Genomic DNA, 22,234 nt, shown 5'->3' with positions numbered 1-22,234 from the left:
TTGCTTTTTTTCTTCTTTTTACTATTTTCTTTTTTTTTTTTTTTTCTCAAGGTTATAAATACACACTGTTCTATTTTCCGAATGAAATGCAAGTAAAAATTCGAATTACAAAATAGTGCAGTGTAAAAGATATGTGCATAACGCGAGCATTCGAAGATGATTCTCTCTCATGTCCCAAGGTATGTAATTTTATGGGTTCACAAAATTCTTTCAATGTAGCTTGCAGATAGTTCGTCCATTTTTAAAAATGGGATAAATACATGGATAAATACATACATACGTTGTTCTGTTCTCTTCTCTCTCTCAATCTCTCTCTTTCTCTCTCTCTTTCGCTCTCGCACTTTCTCTCGCTCTTACTCTCTCTCGCTCTCTTTCTCACATAGTATATTTATTTATTTACACGTATTTGTGAACAATAACATCCTAATAAATCTCGGTGTGGGTTGTCAGTCTTCGATAATATAATTTGGCCCTCGTATCCCAACAATTCGCCAAACTGATACACAGAGGAGTTCTCTTAAGTACATACGCAATTTCTCTTCTGTGACGAATAAAATTTTCTCTCACGGTCGGTTTTTATATTACATTTAAAATGTATCGATTTAATATGATTGTGTAAAGAAAAAAATTACAGAAAATTATTCATTTTGAAATCGATAATGGCCGAGGTAGACGGGGATGATTCCAATAATGTAGCGACGATAAGTAAGGCCGAAGACTTGGCATGAATATTTTCGTTTGACCGAAGTCATATACATACATACATATATTAGCAAAAGTGTAAGTTAACAGGTTTCGGTAAAAAGTCGATTTCTCATTTAGGCACATCGAGTCCTTCGTAGTGACGAATGTCATAATCACGGACAATAATAAATATCTTTCTTTTTTTCTTTTCTTTTTTCTTAGACAAAGAAAAAAGAGAGACGATATTAATATCGTCCGTTTCGTCCGTATCTCTAAATTGAAGATTACATACGCAACCTACATACATATGTATATACTCGTATTGCCATTATAGGAAAGTCTCATATTAATTGTCGACTTTGAAGAAAGAATATCTTTCTATTTTTACGTATCCATTCATCATTGTATATTATCAATATACACAATTTTAACTTCCCTTTTAGGCACGCTGAGACAATAATATCGAATAATCGTCCCGATATTCGTAACAAAGACAGTCTTCTAAGCGAGTATTTGGAAGCGCTACAGTTTATTTCGTTTACGGCCCGAAGGCTGCTCCTCCTGCTAGACCCAATACTGATTTCTCCTCAATAAAGGATTGTTGGTTCTTTGTGTTGTAGCCGATTGACAAGGTAGATCTGACGTATCAAAGCTGCTCCATTCGTCACCATCCGCAACCCCGTAAGGATACCTCACAGATACGTCAACTTCTGAACCTGTTATACTTTCCAAAGGATTCAATGGTATTACCTTGCACTGCGGTAAGGTTGATGTCATACTTGGTAAAACTGGTAATGGCGTGCTGGATGTTATCGTGCCATGTTCATTTGCGAAACGTTTGAGATGAGGTGTCGTTGGCATTAAATGATCAGGTGGCCTTGGTAAGGGCATTACACCAACCGATGGCGTTGTCTCAGGTTTGTCTTCTTCGGTACGTTTGTATCGATTGTGTCTACACCTGATTGTGATTATAACGACGATACTTAAGAGAAAAGCACCAAGCAACATGCCAAGAATTAACAAATAATCATTGCTCATGTTAGGTGCGATTGCCATTTCACCCTCGTGACCAATGGGATCCATAGGACCTGCTAAAGTGCTATTGTAATCGTCCATGTCGAATTTAACGCGTATCTCGAATTCATCAGCTGCCGGTTGAAATATCGAGGCTGCTAGAATAAATGCGAAACTATCACTTAGTCCCTCGTATTCCATACTTGGTACTTTTTTACAGACTAGATATATAACACCAGAGACGATTTCTTGATGAGAAAATCTTCCGACCTCTCTTTCACGTGTTCCCCTTTTTTCTCCTGAAGTCGAAGAACTTCTTATGATTCTCTTGATCTTTCCATACTTTGGTTTTCTGACAATGGTGTAGACTGGATTGCTGCTAGTGAGTTTTGCCAAAGGTGTTGCATCCATGTGTTGCAGAGTTATCTGATTTTTCTCCCCCATCAATGCTATCATTGGATTCATTATCATCAAGGGGACCACTCTGATTTTAACACGAATATGTTGTTGTTCAAAACCGCTTAAACGAGCTGATAATTCCAAACTATCATTGGAAACTGTCATGTCCGTTTGTAAAAACATTACACTTTCGGATAATAAATCCGTCTGTTTGAAGTTCGTTGCGGCGGCATCCCTTACATAAAGCACACCGTGTTTTGGATTGGTTGTCACTTCGTAGATCACTAAATCTTGTCTTGCATTTGTGTCGAGTTTCACGTTGTCTTCCGATATCGACGCTACGTTCGAGCCTTGTTGTAATTTCACTGGACTTCGTACCGTCACATTCAAGCGGATTGCCAGAACGTGAACATTGAAAACTGTATAGGTTGGATTGAAACGACCATCCCAGACTCTAAAATAGAAGGAGGCGGCTTGCAATGGACCATTGTGCTCGTAAACCAATCTGTTAGAATCAACATCTAGTTGCGAGAATTTATTCACTTGTTGTACCTCCGAACTGTTTTGATCGAAAGGTAAAAGCAATAGTCTACCAAAAGTAGGCCCTGATATAACATCATAAATTATTTCTTCAGCTGGAGTATCAGGATCGATCGTTAATAGATTATCTCTTGTAATAGTTTGATTTTGATTTTGAACAACAGTTAAGTAAGGTGCGTTGGTAATAAGTTTAAAAGGTTCATCGTTGATTGGCTCAATTATTACCGATATACTGGTGTTACATAATAAAACATGTCCAGGTGTTAAGTACAATGAAAAGAAGATCCGATCTTCCAATGTATCCGAATGATCATGATAATATGCAATTTTTCCACCTTCGATTTGGGGCTGTGTAAAAGTAGTCACATTGAGATCTGGTAGCAACATCACATGACCATGATACGGTTGATTGACCAGTCTTGATAATACAGCAGGTTTATTGATGCCAGCGTTAGTTTGAAGGAAACTTATTATTCCAGTGATGTTCATAATAACTTGAGCTGAACCACCTTCCTCGACTCTAACAGTTTTAGCTGAAACGTATCTATCCAAGCCACCACTCGAAACAGAGATGTCTATGTGAAAAACCTAGGATCAAATTTGTTTTCATTAAAATTTTATGTCGCTCGATTGAAAAATAGATTGCTTTTTCTTTGTTCTTTACCTGATTCGTTATAAATCCAGTATAATGGGCTTCGACATCGAACGTGAACGAGTCGTTGGCTGCTAAATCCATGAACCTTACTCTATGTTCATAAAAAACTTTGCTATCGTTTATGTCCTTTTGAGTAAATCGATCGACCTCGAGCCATACGCCTTCACCGCTCTCCATAATGATTTTACCCAAGTGTGGCCCGTTTCGTACATTGTACCTTATTTCTCTGGCTTCGTCTGAACACCTTATTAACAAAAGCTTATTCGAAATAACTTTTCTTGTTAAAGGAAAGACATTTAACGCAACATTTTGTTCCACGGTTAATCGTACGGGCTTTGCCACAATCGATATACTATACGCCTCTGTCGTATGCACACCGTCGTTTAACACGAAGCTAAATTCCGCTTCAGAACCATCTGAAAAGAGTATTTAAGTTGAAAATGATTAACATTTAACTTATTCAATATTAATCGTTCAACGTTATTATATTATTTATTATTAATACTTACTTGTATGGGTAAAAACGATTCTGGATTCATCAATTTGTTGTTGAGTAAATGTATAAATCTCTGTATCAGATCCTAGCATAGAAATGTATCCATTTTTCATACTGGTTAGATTAAATGTTATCTCACTTGGAACGGTATCATTGTCTATAGCAGCCAAGTAAGAAGACATCAAGATGACTGAACCACCTTGCCAAACATTCAATTTAGTTTTATTCACAAGGACAGGCACTTCATCGTTGATAGGTTGAACAACGATCCAAACGTCAAAGGGCTCACTGATCTTATCACTAGCGATAACGACCATTTTGAATGAATCTTTTGAAAACTCATCGCCATTGTGTTTGTACAATATAACACCAGAATTCAAATGTTTTTGTGGGAATTTTTTAACTTGTGAATTTTTTGTAGAATCGATTACAAAGCCATGCTTTGGTTTCTCAACTATTCGATAATCTGTGACCTTACCGGCGTAATAGGAAGTTATCACGATAAAATCAGTTTCATCCAGAATTACGCTTTTACCTTCAACCACATTTAGATTCTTAGCCTCTACATAAAGTTTGTCAGGAACTATAATAATGTTGATGCTTAGAGCATACATCCACATGATCCCATTCGTAACATCAACTACAAACTTATCATTCGTTTGATTCGTCACAGATTGAACGTAAAATAGACGACCGTCGTTTATGAGAGCCTGATCGAATTGTTTGACCCAATTACCAACATACTCTTCCTTACTTTCCTCGGCATGTTCATCGTGACTCTGAACTTCCAGATAACCATTTTGCGGCCAATCCCGTAAGAAATAAATTATTTCGGAGGGTGAAATTTTCGGATGCATTATCTCCAAGCTCTTTCTATTTATCAAAAGACTCGTTGACTCCTCGACAAAGATAGTTTTGTTGTTCAGAACTGTCATGGCCTCCCAATAACTTGCTGGATAAACTTTAATCGTAAAGATGCCTTCGGTTTCTGCATTCTTAGCTGAAATTTTGAACTTAAAATTGTCCTTATTCAACGACGAGCCCAAATGTCGATAGGATATTGAACTATGAATCAGATCCTCTCCGGTAAACGTTGTAGTTTCCTTTGTGTGTTTCAAAAGTATTCCATATTTAGGTTTCTCCAAGATCGTGTATTTAACTTCTTTTTCAAGCATATAAACGTTCGTTTCGATCTCCAATTCCTTTGAACGAAATACAACGCTTCTGTTAAATTGAACGATCGATCCATTGGTTTCCTTCAATCTAATATAAGGTGGACTTGCTTCGATTTCGAGAATACCATCGGTATGAAAGTGGCCATCACTTACAGTGTATTCGAGTTTCTCACAATCCTCACCATAATGTCTGAAGAGTATTCTTTCATCGTCAATATTTTTTTGTGTAAACTCACGAATTTGTAAAGTAGGGTCGGTTATTCTATAAATTCCACTCTTCCCGTTATCTTTACGCGTATATTTGATATCACTAGGTTTGGTATTAATGTCTTTATCGATATAAGCTAAATCTTTATTAGTTATCAATTTTTCTCCCTTGGATACTACGTGAAAGATCTTGTTGACTATTCGTTCAGGAGGATTGTCGTTCTTCATGATAACTTCAATACGAAAACGTCCAACGTACATAAAATCTATGGGATCTAAAGCAATACCAATGTATTCGAAGGAGTCTTCCTTTGTCTCTGAATCATCGTGGATGTAATAAACCGTTTGAGAGAGCAATTCCTCGGAGGTGAAGTACGTGGCGTTGCTTCGATTTTGTGATTTCGTTCGATTTAGTACGACTAGCCAACCGTGACGTGGATTTATCGTGAGATTATAAATCAAATTGGATACACCATAATCCATTGTATTTGTACGTATCATTTTTAAAACTGCTTTTGAACCTTCTTCGATCTTCAAAATTTCCGTTCCTTCAACGGCTTTGTTGCTTTTCGCCAAATGATGTTTCAGAGGTAACGTTGATAGTATATCGATACATTGTGGTGCACTTACCCTAAACGCTAATTCGTCGTGAATAATCGAGTAGGCTCTTCTGTACAAGCGATATCGTAGTTTACCCGTATCTACATCCTCTTGTGTGAAACTATCGCCAACATTAATCTTTCGTCTCGTTACCAACAATTCACCATATCTCGGTCCACCGTTTATAGTAAATAATATTTTGTTCGGTGATGTGATCAATGGATTCGTTTGATACTTAAGATTTTGTCCGGTTACGATTACCTCGGCCGTATTCGTAAAATTAACGGGAATTCTTTTTATCTCTTTTAATTCGAGATCTATGAAGGTAATGCGAAAATCAAAAGTCTGTTGTGTTTTCACCTCCCGAACGCTAGCTTGAAATTTAAATTCGTCTTGTGTTGGACTACCGATATTATGAAGGTAACGGATCGTATGTAGATCGACGTCACGACTAGTGAAATGATCAGCGTTTTGCCAGCTGCTCGAAACGTCTTTCAGCTTTTGCAACGTACCGTATTGAGGTGACGTACTGATATCATAACGTATGTCGATCGTACTGTCGTCGGAATTCGTTATAAATGACAAATTCGCTGGCGTTAAATAAGAGAAGGATCGATGCACCACGATCAATCCGGTGTTATGCATAAGTTTAATCTGTAGTGGGTAAGCCGAGACTCGTAGATATGCTGGCTGACTGCTTTCAATTCCATCGCTTACTTGCAAACCCAGCATAGCATTCGGTTTCGCTGAAATAGTTTTCAAAAATCCAATTATACCGCGACTTCATTTATTTTTATTATTATTACTTGCAAGAAGCTAGAAATTGCATTTCTCTATTTCGATTCTATTATCGTATAGATCTATTGATATTTATATAGATCATAATTAATCATAATGCATATTATAATTTCTCATCTACAATAGAATTTTAAATATATTTTTTTAATTGTTTCAACAAACAGAATAAAGTTTTTTAATTGTTGTAGTTGATAGTAATCGTAAGTATAGTATTATTTTTTTTTTTAGGAATTTATGTTGACTCTAACCATCGTTGATCTTTCATTATCATCGTTATATCAAAAATAAAATCATAAAAGAATTTATCGAGATTAATGACATTTTAGAATTAACTTTGTTTCATTTGAATAATGAAATCAATAAAAGTGTTTACCGTTGCCACGATGTACATAAGCGATCAGCCCTTGCATCAATTCGGCTTGCGTGAAGGTGTCGATCGGCTTAGAAGGATAAGTAACTCTTTCGATATGTCCAGCATCCGTGTCAGTGCGCAGGACCGTGTAGACCAACGTTTCCGACGGAGTATCCGCGTCAATGGCCCAAATTAATTCTTTTGTTAGAGTTTTTCTGGTGCCCTGTTAGAAGCAAGCACCGGTTAAAAGATTAATTGGTTAGCCAAGGCGTACGAGTCACATAAAAAGATTACAGTAAAAACAGGTACAATTTTTTGCTTTTAACCAATTTAGAAAGCTTTGATAATTTTCATAAGAAACGATTTACGTCAGAGTGAAGGAATCTTCGTTTCGTTGAAAAGCCATTCCACTATTTCATTAATATCATTTAGTAGCTTACAGGAAAATCGATCTCGTTGCGGCATAATTGTCACGTTCTCTCTTCCTCTCTCTCTCTCTCTCTCTCTACGATCTGGTAGGGTGAACAAAAAAGACTTCGCTTGACCTCGATTAACCCATGAGAATTATTAGACGCAAAACTATAGAGAGAGAGAGAGAGAGAGAGAGAGAGAGAGAGAGAGAGAGAGAGAGAGGAGAAATAAAAATCCTTAATAACTTAATCCGACCGTAGTGATTATACATAATCAGTACATTATCTGAACAGATTTTATTTGAACTATTCTCATTTGATAATTACTATTATACATCAGAAAAATATGATTATTAAATAGATTTAATTCTTTATAAAAGTTTTATTTGAATTATGATTAATCTTATTCCTTGAATATATCCCTATGGAATACTTACTTGAGCCAGTCTTAGCACTTTTGCTGTCGGTATTTCCAAAAGTGGTGGGTCATTGACAGGAGTGACGTTGACATGAAGAGGAAACCTAAGTCTTCCTCGGAGATATCCTGGAAGCGTGTATCCCCTTCCTGCCACCAACGTCAGTTCCAGTATCATGCTATCTTCTGTGGTTTCGCTTCCATCGTGCATGTACTGTATCTGTCATAAGGGTAACCACCATACAGGTATATACATATACCGTTATTAACCATGCACCTTTCCGCAGAACAAATTATTATACCGTTTACATCAGAGGAATTATTCACACAATGGTATAGTATGTTATAGTTAACATATAGTCCACAAATGAACGAACGAACGAACGGAACGAACGAACGAACGAACGAACGAACGAACGGAACGAACGAACTAACTAACGAGTGAACGTACACGGATAGTGTACTTTATTGAATTCTCTTTGAAATTCAATATTCCTGAAATAACTTGACTCGAGGACTCGTTTGAAAATATATACTTTCTGTAAATTCATCGAGTTATATCTGTACGGTTAATTAGCTATCTACGCAAAGTTAACTCTAGTAGTACGGTACTTAACCTCGAATTAAAACGAAACTCCTCTACTCTGTTTCGCATAATTGATTTCACGGAAATCATTACCAATGAATTATACAGAGGGAATAGTCGAATTCGTTCGTAACGAAGCGCTATATATATATATATATATATATATATATATATATATATGTATGTATGTATCAATGAATTCATTTCAAGCGTAGAATTCGGAATTATCCATAGTGATGTGCGGTATATGTGGCTTCTCTGTTTGATGGTAGTACCCTCTTTGTTAACGTAATTCGTAAATTACCGTGTAATCTATGGCTAGTCTAAGTACAACGAACTTGAGATTGTTTCAAGACTAGAGAATCCATTCTATATCGAAGGAGCTCAATATATATATATATATATATATATATATATATATATATATATATATATTATATATATAGTATGTTTTGCTGAGACCACTTCGATCCTAATCAAAATTAGTAACGGAAGGTTAGCTATGGTGATCAGCATATCGTCTCGTCAAGTCGATTTCGAGAAGTAACGAGGCAAGAATAAAACGATTACAAGGCAATCGATTAGTTAAATAACGCTTGTAGGAAGAGGATTCGGGTAAGTATCAGGAAGAGTAACGTTTCGAGGGATAAGCGTCTATCTGCTCGATTTAATCCAAGGGAAAAAACATTAATGAGTGGTGGCGGTGTTTATAAATAGGCCACTGTCGTTGGATAAATTAAGTGTGGCTTGCGGAGAGAAAAGAGGAACCTCGGTTCAGCCCTACATCGGAGTCGACCGACCCCACATCGGCCCCCAACGATTCTAAAGTTAGTCTTTACAAGCTGTACTATCTATAGAGACTGCCCGTATGACGAACCGGGACTAAGCATGACTTTACCAACATCTTTGACTTCTTTTGCTTCACCAAATTCATGATTATTATCGGAATATAATGAAGAACATATTGCATTTTTTCTTTTCTTTTTTTTTCTATTTTCTAATCTTTCCTCCTTCAAAGAAGAAATGAAACATATAATAATATTACCTTATCACGATTGATGTCTTGTAAAGTGAAGGAACGATCAGTTCTTGAAGTTAGAAGATCCAAAGCCAATGTTCCATAAGTAGGTGGTGTTACCAAGCTGAAAACAACGCCATCCTCTTCGACGCCATACTTGGCAATGTCTAGAATCATGCCGATGTTGTCGCTCGTAACAAGTACATGTTCACCTTCTGATACTGAAAGTGGTGAAAGAGAGAGAATCTCCAAATTTACCGGAAGATTAGCGTTCGAATAAACCTAAGAAAGGAAAATACAAAAAATACACATCATTATTTGATCAAATGGTAATGTCGATTATATTACATTTAGAAGTAGGATTATTATCAAACCTTATAGTCTTCAGCGAAATTGGGTTTGATACAGAGTGGCTGATCGCAAATACATTTAAACGAATCAACGCCCAGTTGTTCGCATAAGGCATCACTGACGCATGGATCAGCTTCAACGCATGGAAATCCCCAAACGCATCCTACGACTATACCTTGACTGACCTTGACATCAGGTAAACCAAGCTCCTTGTTGTCCAGCATCATGTTACGGAGACAACCCTTATAACTCACGTCACCTGACCTAAGCCCTTTACCCAGTGCTCTGGCACGTTTATTGAGTTCTGTACCACCGATATAGAGCGTGTCGGCCAAGTCCAAGTAACGATTACCACCGGAGGGCAAAGCCATCGTCTTTTCTTGACGATCGACGGCTATACCGATACCACTTGGGCTAAAGTCGACGACAATTCTATGCCATTTACCATCGGACACCATGTTACCATGTATTAACTCCGTTGGACCATTTCCTTTGTTCATTAGTAGTCGTATCTTTCCTTCGAATAATTCGATTCCTAAGTAATCAGCGTAGGAAGATTGGCCAGTGTTGTAGAGAAGTAAACCACTTTCGGTACCGGTCTTCATATCAAATTCCCATCTGTAAGGAACGTAATTCAAATTGAAATAGAATACTTGCCTGTTTACTTCACGAATTCGTATCAATTACAAGAAACATTTTAATTGTCAATATTCTATACGTATTTTAATAGATATTGAATTTTCATATTGTCATGATTTTACGTTCATTTCAATTATTCGTTGAAATTTATTATACGTGTATAAATATTTCCGATCGGTTAATTGTGTTTACTTGTTTTAATTTTTAATTGAAATATTTAAAAGGTGCGATCGCAATGACGACTGAGAAAGCTCGTTAAATATCGTGCGATTAAAAAAAAAAAAAAATAAAGAGAGAGAGGTAAAAAAAATGAAAAAAAAAAAAAAAAAAAAAAAAAAAAAAAAAACGCGCGATTTGTTCGAAACATTCATTGGATCATTCATCTTTGAAACGACTTCACGGCTAATTCGGAAAGAAAGCAAAGCGATAAACTTGAGCGACTATTGAGTAAACCCTATGAAGGTAGCAATCCTTTGATATTATCCAACACGAAGAACAAGAATTGCCTTGCCAGTTGAATGCCAACGTTCTTTCCAATGGATATTGAAATTGGAATGAGACTTTCGTAAACACGTTCGATCGATTTCACATCGTTAAGACGATCTCCCTTAAGAAACTTTAGATACTTCCGTCTGAAAGGAAAATTTCTATCGTTCAAGTTGAACTTTGAGATAGAAAATACGATTCCCCATTGGAATTAATCTTAAAAGCGCGCAAAAGTTTGATTACGAATAAATCGATTACGATGTCATCGTTAACTTCTTTTAATCGTTTTTTCTTTTTTTCTTTTTTCTTTCTTTCTTTCTTCTTCTTTTTTTTTTTTTTTTTTTTTTTTTTTTTTTAATATCCTATTAACTAATTTATTTTCAAATTTATCGATCCATCATTTCGATTTATCTTCTCTGACAATGAAACAAAAATTTATCGTTTTCTGTTCGAACGAGAATTTGTTTTTCACTTTTCAACACGACGTCCGCCATAATAAATTTATTATTTTTACAAAAAAATTCCAAATAAAAAAAGGACTCCCGTTGATTTCGTCGATTTGTTCTCTTTTCGCGATTTATTTTATTTCTCTTTTTTTTTCTTTTTTCTTTTGTTTCTTCTTTTTATCCTTTTTCTTTTATTTTCTCCTTCTTTTTTTTTTCTTTTTCTTTTTTTTTTTTTTTTTTTCGACAAATAATTTTTCAATTTTAATTTATCGTACGTCGTTAGATATTACACACGAACGAATAAATTCATTTCAAATTGTACATATCTTTTTTTACAAACTCCTATCACATCGCAGTTTAATCACGTACAAGCTAATCGATAAGCAGATAGCAGCAGAGCTAACGCCCTCGTCATTTCCCAAACTTCATAGACGTTGTGTGAATCCTAATAGTTGTAGACAAAGCATTCTCGTTACACGCACATTCATAACGTATTATTACGCATACACATATACATACGTATATATATATATATATATATATATATATATATATATATATACGTACACATACAAATGCACATAGCAAGGTTGTAAAGTGATTCTCCCCTCTTCGAACCATCTTAGTTGGAACCACCTTTGGAAGCAGCACAATTTGTACCATTACACACATTATCAATTTATCCTTCCCTTTGGACTAACATAAGAGGAAAATCTATTCTTCAACGATAGTGAATACACATTCTCTGAATTGTCCGAGTTTGAGAGAATTCAACGTATTCTATTTTATTAGAGTTTCTATGTATACATACATACTATGTCCGTAGATGCATATGTATGTATGTATGTATGTATGTATGTATCTACATATGTGTGTCGAGCAATTTGCGTTTAACTGAACTTTCCCGATTCTCTTCGCTATTTCGACATTTTCATTGAAAGGAAAACGAGAGTATGTACTTCGAAACGATTCATTCTGAAATGTTTCACGATAATGATATACGTTTAATTTGTTTGTCTGAGAAAGAACACAAGAGAACGAGAGAGAGAGAGAGAGAGAGAGGGAGAGAGAGAAAGAGAGAGATAAAGATGAACTATTTTACTGAAAATATACTAATTTAAGGAAAACTTCAACATTTACGTTAAACGTTTAAAGACTATGGTATTTCGCATTGGTTATCGCTTTCCACTACATTTGAGAATCACTGTTTGCATGAGTGATGCCTGAATTGCGTTCACTAGACTGTGATATAACAGGTATATATTAAAATATATTCTATTTGAATGATAAATGATATATAATAACAATAATGTGTATTGTATATATTTCCATAGTTTATATATATACATATATATATATATATATATATATATATATATATATATATATATATATATTATATATACATATATCTATGGCCTTTAGAAATTATATCATAAAGTTTTTAAGAATAAAATGATAATATTCTTTGCAATAGATAAAACAATAAATAAAAATTAATAGATAGAAATATACAAAATAATAAATAAGAAAAAATATTAGAAAATGATTTGTTATCATTTGTTATCGTCAATGATATGTAACTTGAGAGTTCGAAGTATATGCGGAATCGTTCTTTGAATAAGCAAGATTATTTTTTATTAATACGAACGAGTATGTAACAATTTGACGTTCTTTTTCATTTTTAATATCTTTTAAAATAATTCCACTGTAAATGCATTCTCTCGTCATTGTAAGCAAATGCAATAGAAAAGTTCTAAAATGAAATAATCATAATTCCGAATAAACCGAGAGAAATTATTATTTTATTCATTTATCATTTATTTATCTATCTATTTATTTACTTATTTATTTATTTATATGATTATTATAATCGCATGATTCACTTTATTTATTTAAAAAAAAAAAAAATAAATAAATAAATTCTCTCTCTCTCTCTCTCTCTTTCTCTTTTAATGAATTCTCATCGTCGTAGTCTTTATGATCGTTCGAACGAGCTGAAGTATTTCACACTCTGAGAGTTTAAAATTTTATTTATTTAAATGTAAGTTAAAGAACGACGAAATTTATCCAGGAGAAAGATCCTCTGAGATTTTCTTTTGCCATTTCTTATTTTTATTAAGACGCGTTGCTCTAAGAAACTTGCCGTTTTTCTTTCTTTTACTCAGTGCAAGTAGAAAGGTCAGGAGTTACGATATACCGAATCACTTCAGCTTTACCTTACCTTAGCAGAGAGACCGAATCCATGCATCTTTCATTTTCGAACTTCTCACTCGTTTCTAAGCTCTTTGGGCTGAGACTTCATCATATTACAAGATTTCTCAGAAAATATGCAAAATGTTACGTAACAACTTCTTGCACGACTCCTCGATATCATTTCTAGATCTTATTTGAAGATACATTTTCTATAGTTGTATACATATTTATGTGTAAAAAGGTATTATATGAAGAAAAAAAAAAAAAAAAGAAAAAAAGAGAAAAGAAAAAAGAGAAAAAAAGGAAGAAGAAAAGAAATTAAGAATCAATTACATTTAATCATTTTGTTAAATTGCTTGATTAAAGATTACCTTCTTCATTCTTTTCGTTTTTCTATTTTTTTTTTTTTCTTTTTTTTTTTTTCTCCCTTTAATCCGACAATTTTATTTTTATATACAATACCATGTACCTTTTCAATCTATTTTTCGATATTACTTCGTTCTGATGTTGAATATTCAAGGAGGATAAGTAAAAACAAAGACAGTTCTGGGAGGTAAAGTGGCTCGAAAGATAATTCGTTCTCTCACGCGGAAAATATAAAAGTTAGTTCTATCGGAAAGGAAGGAAAGTGTAATGCTGTCCATGGAACCAGAAGGTGTAACCGAGTGGAACTACAAAGCACGATGAGAACGAGGTTGGCTCGTCTAGAAATATAGAGAGATCAAACGCGCTAACTTGACAAATAACCATTGGATGATAACAAAAAAGAAAGACAAATTGTTCCATTCATTTCTTATTATCTATATAATAAGTATCATTATTAAAATCAACATTATTAACAGATTTAATTCTATGTAAAGAGCATTACAAAGATCGAAACTTTTATCGATGATCCTAGTTTTATAGAGTTCTTTTTTTCTTCTTTTCTTTTTTTTTTTTTTTTTTTTTTTTTAAATGTGAAACAAAATTTACACTTTTGAAAGATGTTTTGCGTTTGACTTCCTTTTTTCTTCTTCTTTTTTTTTTTTTTTTTTTTCTTTTTATTTTATCTTATTTTATTTTATTTCATACGATTTAACGTATATAAGAAATAATCGTTTCTGGTTTGTTATGTTTTCTTTGGAACACCCTGTAAGTACGATAAATGTATAACTATACATAGTTATACATACATAGTATGATATATGGCATTTCGGAACAAATAATTCAATTCACTCCTCTTATCGGGATCGATCTGCAGCACGTTCGTTCCTCGAATTTTATCCAGCGATTCCTTTCATTCAGCCCACCCAATCTCTTCACTTCTATGTTAACACATTCGTTACGCTTCAGAGGAGAAAACGATTCGATTGTCATTCGAGTATGGTTAATTCTATAGACGATTTTCAAATGTTATCATTCAAATGAGCAATACTGAGAGAAATTAGATAATTGTGGAATTGTAACACGGTAATATAGAGTAACAACAGTTAAAGTGAATTTCATCAATTGTTAGTATGTGTTTGACTAATACTAATGTTACGAATAAAAGGGAGAGAGAGAGAGAGAGAGAAAGAGATAAAGTGTATGTGTGTGTGTGTGTGTGTGTGTGCGCGTAGGAATGAGCTAATTGACAACCTTAACAATTGTACAATTAATTTTTAGATAAAATTAAATAATATAATTTATTGACAATTAAAATAAAACTTCAAAAATTGTTGATACGTGTTAATTAATACTGATATGTTTTAAGAATTAAAAAAAAAAAAAAAGAGAAAGAAAAAGAGTTGGTATAAGAGTAAATCGATATAATTAATATTTTGTCTGTATATATATATATATATATATATTTTTTTTTACGGTGTAACATATATCATTTTCTCGTTTGAAATCCGTTTTGAAATGCACATTAACTCAATACGTAATTACTGAGGAAAATGAAAGCAGCATTATCAATGAAATGTTACTGAATCACGTTTTAATGTCGAGCCGTTTTAAAGCCCTGCTTGAAAAGTTTTCAACATCGCGGTTGAATTTTTTTCCTTTCCCCATCCATTACAACTCCTATTTTCTTCTTTACTGGTAATCAATGGGGAACAAGAAGAATGTAATAAAAATTGTCGATATAATCGAGGAACGTTGGATAAAATAATAAAAATGCATCGAAATTAAACTTTTCTCTTTCTTTAAATTTCAAAATTGAATTTCTCAAAGATAAGAGATTTATAATAGTAATTAATAAACTATTATTACGGTATTTGCTTAGATGATACAGATACTCGATACCCTGATAATTAGAGACTCGCTTGAGTATATATATATATATGTGTGTGTGTGTGTGTGTGTGTGTGTGTGTGTGTATAACATTACATTCAAGAAAATTATCAACATGCTGATTTGATATTGATTAATGTTTATTTGGTTTATTTGGTTGGTTTAATTAAAAAAAGAAAATTAGTTTGAAAATTTTCAGTTGGTTACATGTAAACGTGTAAATTATTTCGTCGATTTAGTTATTGATATTATATATATATATATATATATATATAATATTCATTGAAAATGAATGTTCCGATTTAAATGAAACTGATTTCGAAAACTGACATATCATTTCTATGTTTTCATTTCCTTTGTAATGGAATCTACGTAAAGTTAATTAGCTCGTCAATCTCAGTTTTTCCTGTATTATTAAAAAAAATTCACTTTTGATAACAACGCAAAAAATATACGTATACGTTGTCTTTTGTCCGATAATTATTATAGAGGATGAAAAATGAAATAAAATAAAGTAAATGAATAAATAAATAAATAAATAAATAAATAAATAAATAATAATAATAATATTAATAGAATAGCACAGTAACAATAATGTCCATTAGGAGGATGGTTGACGTTGAAGAAAAATATTAAAGCGTTTTATGAATGTATACAGAGAGATACGTCTTTTGAAATTGTTAAAAGTTTTTTAAAAGTCGAAAGGTCGGAACAAAATAGCATTGTCGCTCTGTGACGTGTTTCAGAGAAAAGTAATATCGTATGAGGTAACAAAGCGCGTCATACGAGAGAAAATAATTATAAAATGTCACGAATGTTGAAATTACGTGAATGAGTGGAAAAGAGAAAGATAGATAGATAGATAGAGAGAGAGAGAGAGAGAGAGAGAGAGAGAGAGAGAGAGAGAGAGAGAAACAGAAATAGGGGCTGATTAAATTCATAAAGATCAAACATTCAACGAGTTGTCGCATGGGAGAAAATACGATACGGGACTGGAAGGTTTCTCTATTCGCTGTTTATTGCGATCCCGAGAATATCTCATAGGCAATCGCATTGAAATTCACTCGGGGAATCGTACTTTAAATCGCTCCGTTGGCACTTCTTTGCGTTTCCTTCGCTCCATTGCTAGTCAGGAATACATTGAGAATGTTAGCAGTTCCGACCAGGCGTGTCCGGTTCGAGGTTCCCTCTCGTAACTTCAATAAAATCACGAGTATACAAGAAATCGTCTTCTTAAATGCACCCTTTTACAATGACGGTGTTGTTTCGTCTTTTTTTTTTGGTTTTTTTTTATTTTTTTTATTTTTTTCTTGTCTTTCTTTCTTTTTTTCCTCCCATAAACACAGTTCGATAAACGAATTAAAGGTATAAAATGAAAAAACAAATGGAAAAAGAAAAAAAAACAAACAAAACAAATTTTTCAAGGGAGAGTCTTATTGCAAGATCGTTTTATCATTTATTGTCGTTATCTGTATTACGTATTAATTTTAATTAAACAATAAACATCGGTAAAATATTCTATATGCCAGAGATGTTATAAAGATGGGATTAAAAAAAAGAAAAAAGGAAGAAAGGTAAATAAAATATTTCTGATCGTTTTATAATAATTTCAAATTTAATTTTAATTTAATCATCGTTATTCAATCTTTTAATATAGAATTAAAAGAAATGAAATAAGTATTAAATAGGATTGATAAAAAAACAAATATAACGTAAGACTTTAATTTTCATCGAATTCTATTAATTTCAATTTAAGTATCGACCAATCCCATTTCAGGTACAAAGGAGAATTGAAAACAAAGGTATGATAAAGTTTTGATTCCGATAGATCCATACTAATTTCAATTTGAATATCATCCAATCCAAACAAAGATACCCTATTAATTTCCATTCTGATTGCCTTTGCATTATGATTTGTTTTCCTATTTATTCGATCAATATTTTTAAACAAATAGTATTTTAAATATTTTCAATAAATAATCAATAATGATAATAAAATAATAAGTAAATAATATGAATGGTCTGAAAGCTTAAACCATAACAATTAATTATATATATATATATATATATATATATATATATATATATATATATTGATTAAAGTATTCCAAGGTATTGATATTTATCTTAATTGATTAAATAAAAATAATGATCATGATAAATAGAATAATAGAATTTTTCCTTTTTAAATATAAATTTAAATCTCTTACAAGTGATTATGATTACTTAACAATTGATTAAATAAAAATACTAATTATGATAAATAGGATAAAAGAATTTTTCCTTTTTAAATATCAATTTGAATATCGTAGAATTAGTGATAAGATAAAAATTTGATTGATGGAAAGTAAGAAAATGTTATATGTATGTATGTACGTGATAATTTAAGTCTATATAATATTCGCTATTACATTATGTCGGTATCTATCGTATGCACGTATTTCCTTCCTTACTTCGTTATATTCTCCCTCCCTAGCCCACCCCTCGCCCCTCGCGAAATTCTTCGTGTGGACGAACCCGTCGAAATACGCTTCGAGAATATTCGTAATTTGAATATGCCACGTCGACGTCGCTTAACGCGTTTACTCTATTAGCGATTCGCGAACGCGTCTCGAATATTATCGTTTCTGACGATATGCATTAACGTTTTAACAGGTATCGAGTTAAATCTATTTCTTATGACAATCTTCTACGTCACGTTTTAGATAATCATATATATATATATATATATACACACATATACAGGGTATCCAAAAATCATAGGACTAAACTTATATTATGTATTATTGAATAGACGAATAAATGAAAGAAGTTCATGAAAAAAATTTATGCCTCATTTAAATGTTTCATTGAAAAGATATGTATATGCACTTTTTAAAGATATTTATGATTTATCGTATCGCTTATAAGAAATGTTTGAAAATTCTTCTTTTTGAAAGAATCCAAGGCTTTCTTCATTCGTCGAATTAACGATTGCCGAACTCATTCAAATATTTTCCCATTGTATTGGAAATAATAGTAAATGCATTTTGAATATGTTCCCAAAATTCATCGTATCTCTGTTTCTATTGTATTTTTTATAAACCAACTTATACAAATAATAATTGTTATTGAGAATTATAATAACATGAGATGCAAGAAAATAAAAGAAAGAGTTCGAGAGATCATTAATTCGACGAATGGAAAATAAATCATAGATATATTTAAAAGCATATATGTTTTCAATAAATCATTTTTGGACATCACTTTTTTTATGATCTTTTTTCATCCATTTGATTTTATACTCTTTTAAAAATCTTGTATGTGTGTGTGTGTGTGTGTGTGTACGTGTATATATTTTACGAAGAAATATTAAAGGCAAATGATTTAAAAATTTTATAAATATTCTGATTTTTATATTTTTTCTGACGAAATAAAAAAAAAAAAAAAGAAAGAAAAGAAAAAAGGAAGACGAAGGATTAAAAGAAAAACAGGTGGAAAATTTTGAAAACGAACATCTGCTTCCGTGTCAAATAGGGTTAACGTTCATATAATTAATGATCGAAACACGTAGCTTTCATACATATGTTTAACATCACACTAAAATTCACTTTGGATCCTCGTTGTTTACATCTGTCGGTACTCAGTGAAACTTAATTGCTCGTACCGTTGACCTCTGCGATGCTATTTGCGATGATTTCCAATGCAAATTTAAGTAAATGCAACGCGATTTAATAAAGTTACTGATGTTACACGTTACATTTTGTCGAGCTTAAAAATGAATCGTTTCGGGCTACTCGTTACATTCTCTTTCCTCTCTCTCTCTCTCTCTCTCTCTCACTCTCTCTCATTTTCTCTCTTTTCTTTCTCTCTCTTTTTCTCATGTCTTTTCTATGTATTGGAATTTACAATAATTTACATAATACGTATGTACTTTGAGTATTAACATTTAAGTTTTATTACGTTTATCTTGTTATTAGTTAACGTGTGCTTACCGAAACTCTTTATTGGTTTAAGTAAAACGTTTATAAGTTAAGCTTTGTAAAGAGGAATAAATTGTGTTCTAGAAAGACGATAAAATGTTATCTTTATTAAAAAATGATTACCCATTCGTTTAAATACATATTTCTTTTTAAATCGTTGCATAAGAGTTCGATATTGATTTTGAATTCAAATATATATTCTGGTTATAACGTTATAAATAACATCCATATATATGTACATATAGTATTGGACGATAAAGAGAGAGAGAGAGAGAGAGAGAGAGAGAGAGAGAGAGAGAGAGAAAGTATTTTTTTTTGTAAGATGACTTTTTCGTGCGTGTACAATCCGATCTGTGTAAATTCGAAATAATCGAGATTCGTTCGAAAATAGAGAAAAAAAAAGGAAAAGGTTTAAAAAAAAAAAAAAAAGAAAAAAAAAACGGATATCAAGCGAGATCGCATTGTAACGTAATTCGTCTGCCAAACAAATTTTCAATTTGACGTGACTCCATACCCATCTAGATATTTGTTAATTTTATATGCACGATCAATGTTTTAGAATTTATAGGATCTTTGTAAAAATAAAATCCTATGAAATGGAAAAAGAGAGAGGCAAAGAGGGTAAAGAGAAAGAGAATAAAAAAGAGAAAGAGAAAGAGACAGATAGACAGAGAGAGAGAGAGAGAGAGAGAGAGAGAATAAAAAGGGAACGAATAAAAAATTGGAAAAATGAATTAACTTCTCTCTCTTTCCCTTTCTCTTTTTCTCTCTCTTTCTCTCTCTTGTAGATACGATCGATTAATGGCACAGATTGCATTCGATCGAAATAGTACGATTTTTGTGTAGAACGAAATCGGGCTTGGTTATCACGTTGCCCTCTCGAAAGCCGATCTTATGGATTTTGTATGTATGTGTGCATATATATATATATATATATATAAGTATATATATATATATATACAGTATGTGTGTATATATGCGTAGGTATGTGTAAAACGTCGAACGAGGAGTGCGTGGAGGCCAGTGGTATGAGGTGCGAAGCGAGCGGAATTAGAAGGAAAGAACGAATGGAATTACCACGTGTGATTCGTGTTTCAACTGAAGGGGGTTGGAAAGTGCGGAGATTAAATATATCGGATTCAACGAGAAACGAAAGAAGTGTCGAAAAATTTGGAGGATTATTATTTTTTTTTTTTTATTATTTTTCACTCTTTTTCTGTTTCTTTTTCTTTTTTCTTTTTTTTTTTTTTGTTCTTTTCTTCTCGTTTATTTTATTCCATTAAATTTCTTCGTTGTTCTTTTTTTTTTTTTTTTTTATCTCTTTTATAGCATGAACCTCGTTCGTTCTTTTTTTTTCTTCTTCTTTTTTTTCTATTATTCCAGAAGAATTATTAATACGTACTCATGTTTCTTGATTGAGTATTTCTGCACATATCCCATATATGTACATATATATATATATATATATATATATATATATATATATGTATATATATATATATATGTATGTATGTATGTATGTATATATATTTTTGACGTTGATTTATTCGACTTTCTGTTGAATATTTAAAGAATATTAAATTTAGTTCGAAGAAAGAAAGAACATTTGAAATGTCTACTCTCTTGATTCTCTTCTCGAAAAGGAATATTTTAAGATTTACATATTCAAAGAAAGGTAGCCATTTATCAATTGCAATTATATTCGTCGTTCTCGTTGATGATAGAAATTGTAACCGTATAAAGAGGGAGAGAGAGAGAAAGAGAGAGAGAGAGAAAGAAAGAAAGAAAGAAAGAAGAATAGAAAAGGCACAGTTTATCGGTTTCTTTTTCAGAATGAATCACTTTTTCCAGAGGTGGTTTAGTTCGATACTTTGTATTCGTTGAGTATTTCCGTCTCTTTCGGAATAACGTATAACACGAATCGTTCACCTTCAAAAGTCTCGATATTTTATCGATATCGATATTGCTGTTCGAAATCGTTTATTACTATTAAACTTTTCGATATCTTTGCCAAGACTTTGGTGATTATTTCATATCGTACAAGCAATACAATTAATCTATAATTAAGAGATCAAAGATTCTGATAGTTCAACGTACTGAGTTCGAACGAACCTTACTGTTATTTTCTTTTCTTCATTCTATCCTTTTTCCTCTTCTTTTTCTTTTTTTCTCATTTTTTTTTTGTTTTTTTCTTTTTTTCTCTTTTTCATTCTCACCGAAAGATAATTAATCGATAATAAAGAAGAGAAAGATCTCGTTAGTTGGACGTTCTTATTTCGATCTAAAAGTTTACTATTAATATTTTTTTTTCATTTTTTTAACAATCTTAGAGAGAGAGAAAGAGAGAGAGAGAGAGAGAGAGAGAGAGAGAGAGATAATTGATCGATAATTGAAGAGAAAGATATTGTTAGTTGGACGTACTCGCTTATTTCGATCGAAACATCTTACTTTTCTTTTTCTTTTCATTTATTTATTTTCTTTTTTTTTCTTTTTTTTGATTGTCAAATAATTAACAGATAAAAGTTTCCAATAGTTCGACGCTTTCATTATGA

The 22,234-nt window shown here is 32.4% G+C and overlaps 1 protein-coding gene across 11 annotated transcripts in view; it reads right to left on the bottom strand.

Moving 5' to 3' along the window:
• Positions 1-46: 46 nt before the first annotated feature.
• LOC124952913 (chondroitin sulfate proteoglycan 4) overlaps positions 47-22,234 on the bottom strand; it is an 80,940-nt gene continuing 58,752 nt past the window's right edge. For 10 of the 11 annotated variants that reach the window (XM_047503530.1, XM_047503527.1, XM_047503528.1 and 7 more), the window contains 7 exons: positions 9,724-10,318; positions 9,377-9,631; positions 7,768-7,965; positions 6,942-7,143; positions 3,802-6,516; positions 3,302-3,708; positions 47-3,225 (listed from right to left, as the gene is read on the bottom strand). In XM_047503530.1, the coding sequence (XP_047359486.1) occupies positions 1,249-3,225; positions 3,302-3,708; positions 3,802-6,516; positions 6,942-7,143; positions 7,768-7,965; positions 9,377-9,631; positions 9,724-10,318 (6,349 nt within the window). In that variant the 3' untranslated portion in view covers positions 47-1,248. Of the gene's footprint in view, positions 3,226-3,301; positions 3,709-3,801; positions 6,517-6,941; positions 7,144-7,767; positions 7,966-9,376; positions 9,632-9,723; positions 10,319-13,495; positions 13,657-13,936; positions 14,750-22,234 lie in introns of those variants that run through there. The other variant, XM_047503535.1, reaches the window with a different exon arrangement.

This window comes from Vespa velutina, chromosome 11 (genome assembly GCF_912470025.1).
Source record: "Vespa velutina chromosome 11, iVesVel2.1, whole genome shotgun sequence".
Taxonomy (NCBI): domain Eukaryota; kingdom Metazoa; phylum Arthropoda; class Insecta; order Hymenoptera; family Vespidae; genus Vespa; species Vespa velutina.
This window is presented reverse-complemented; position numbering and strand designations above follow the sequence as displayed.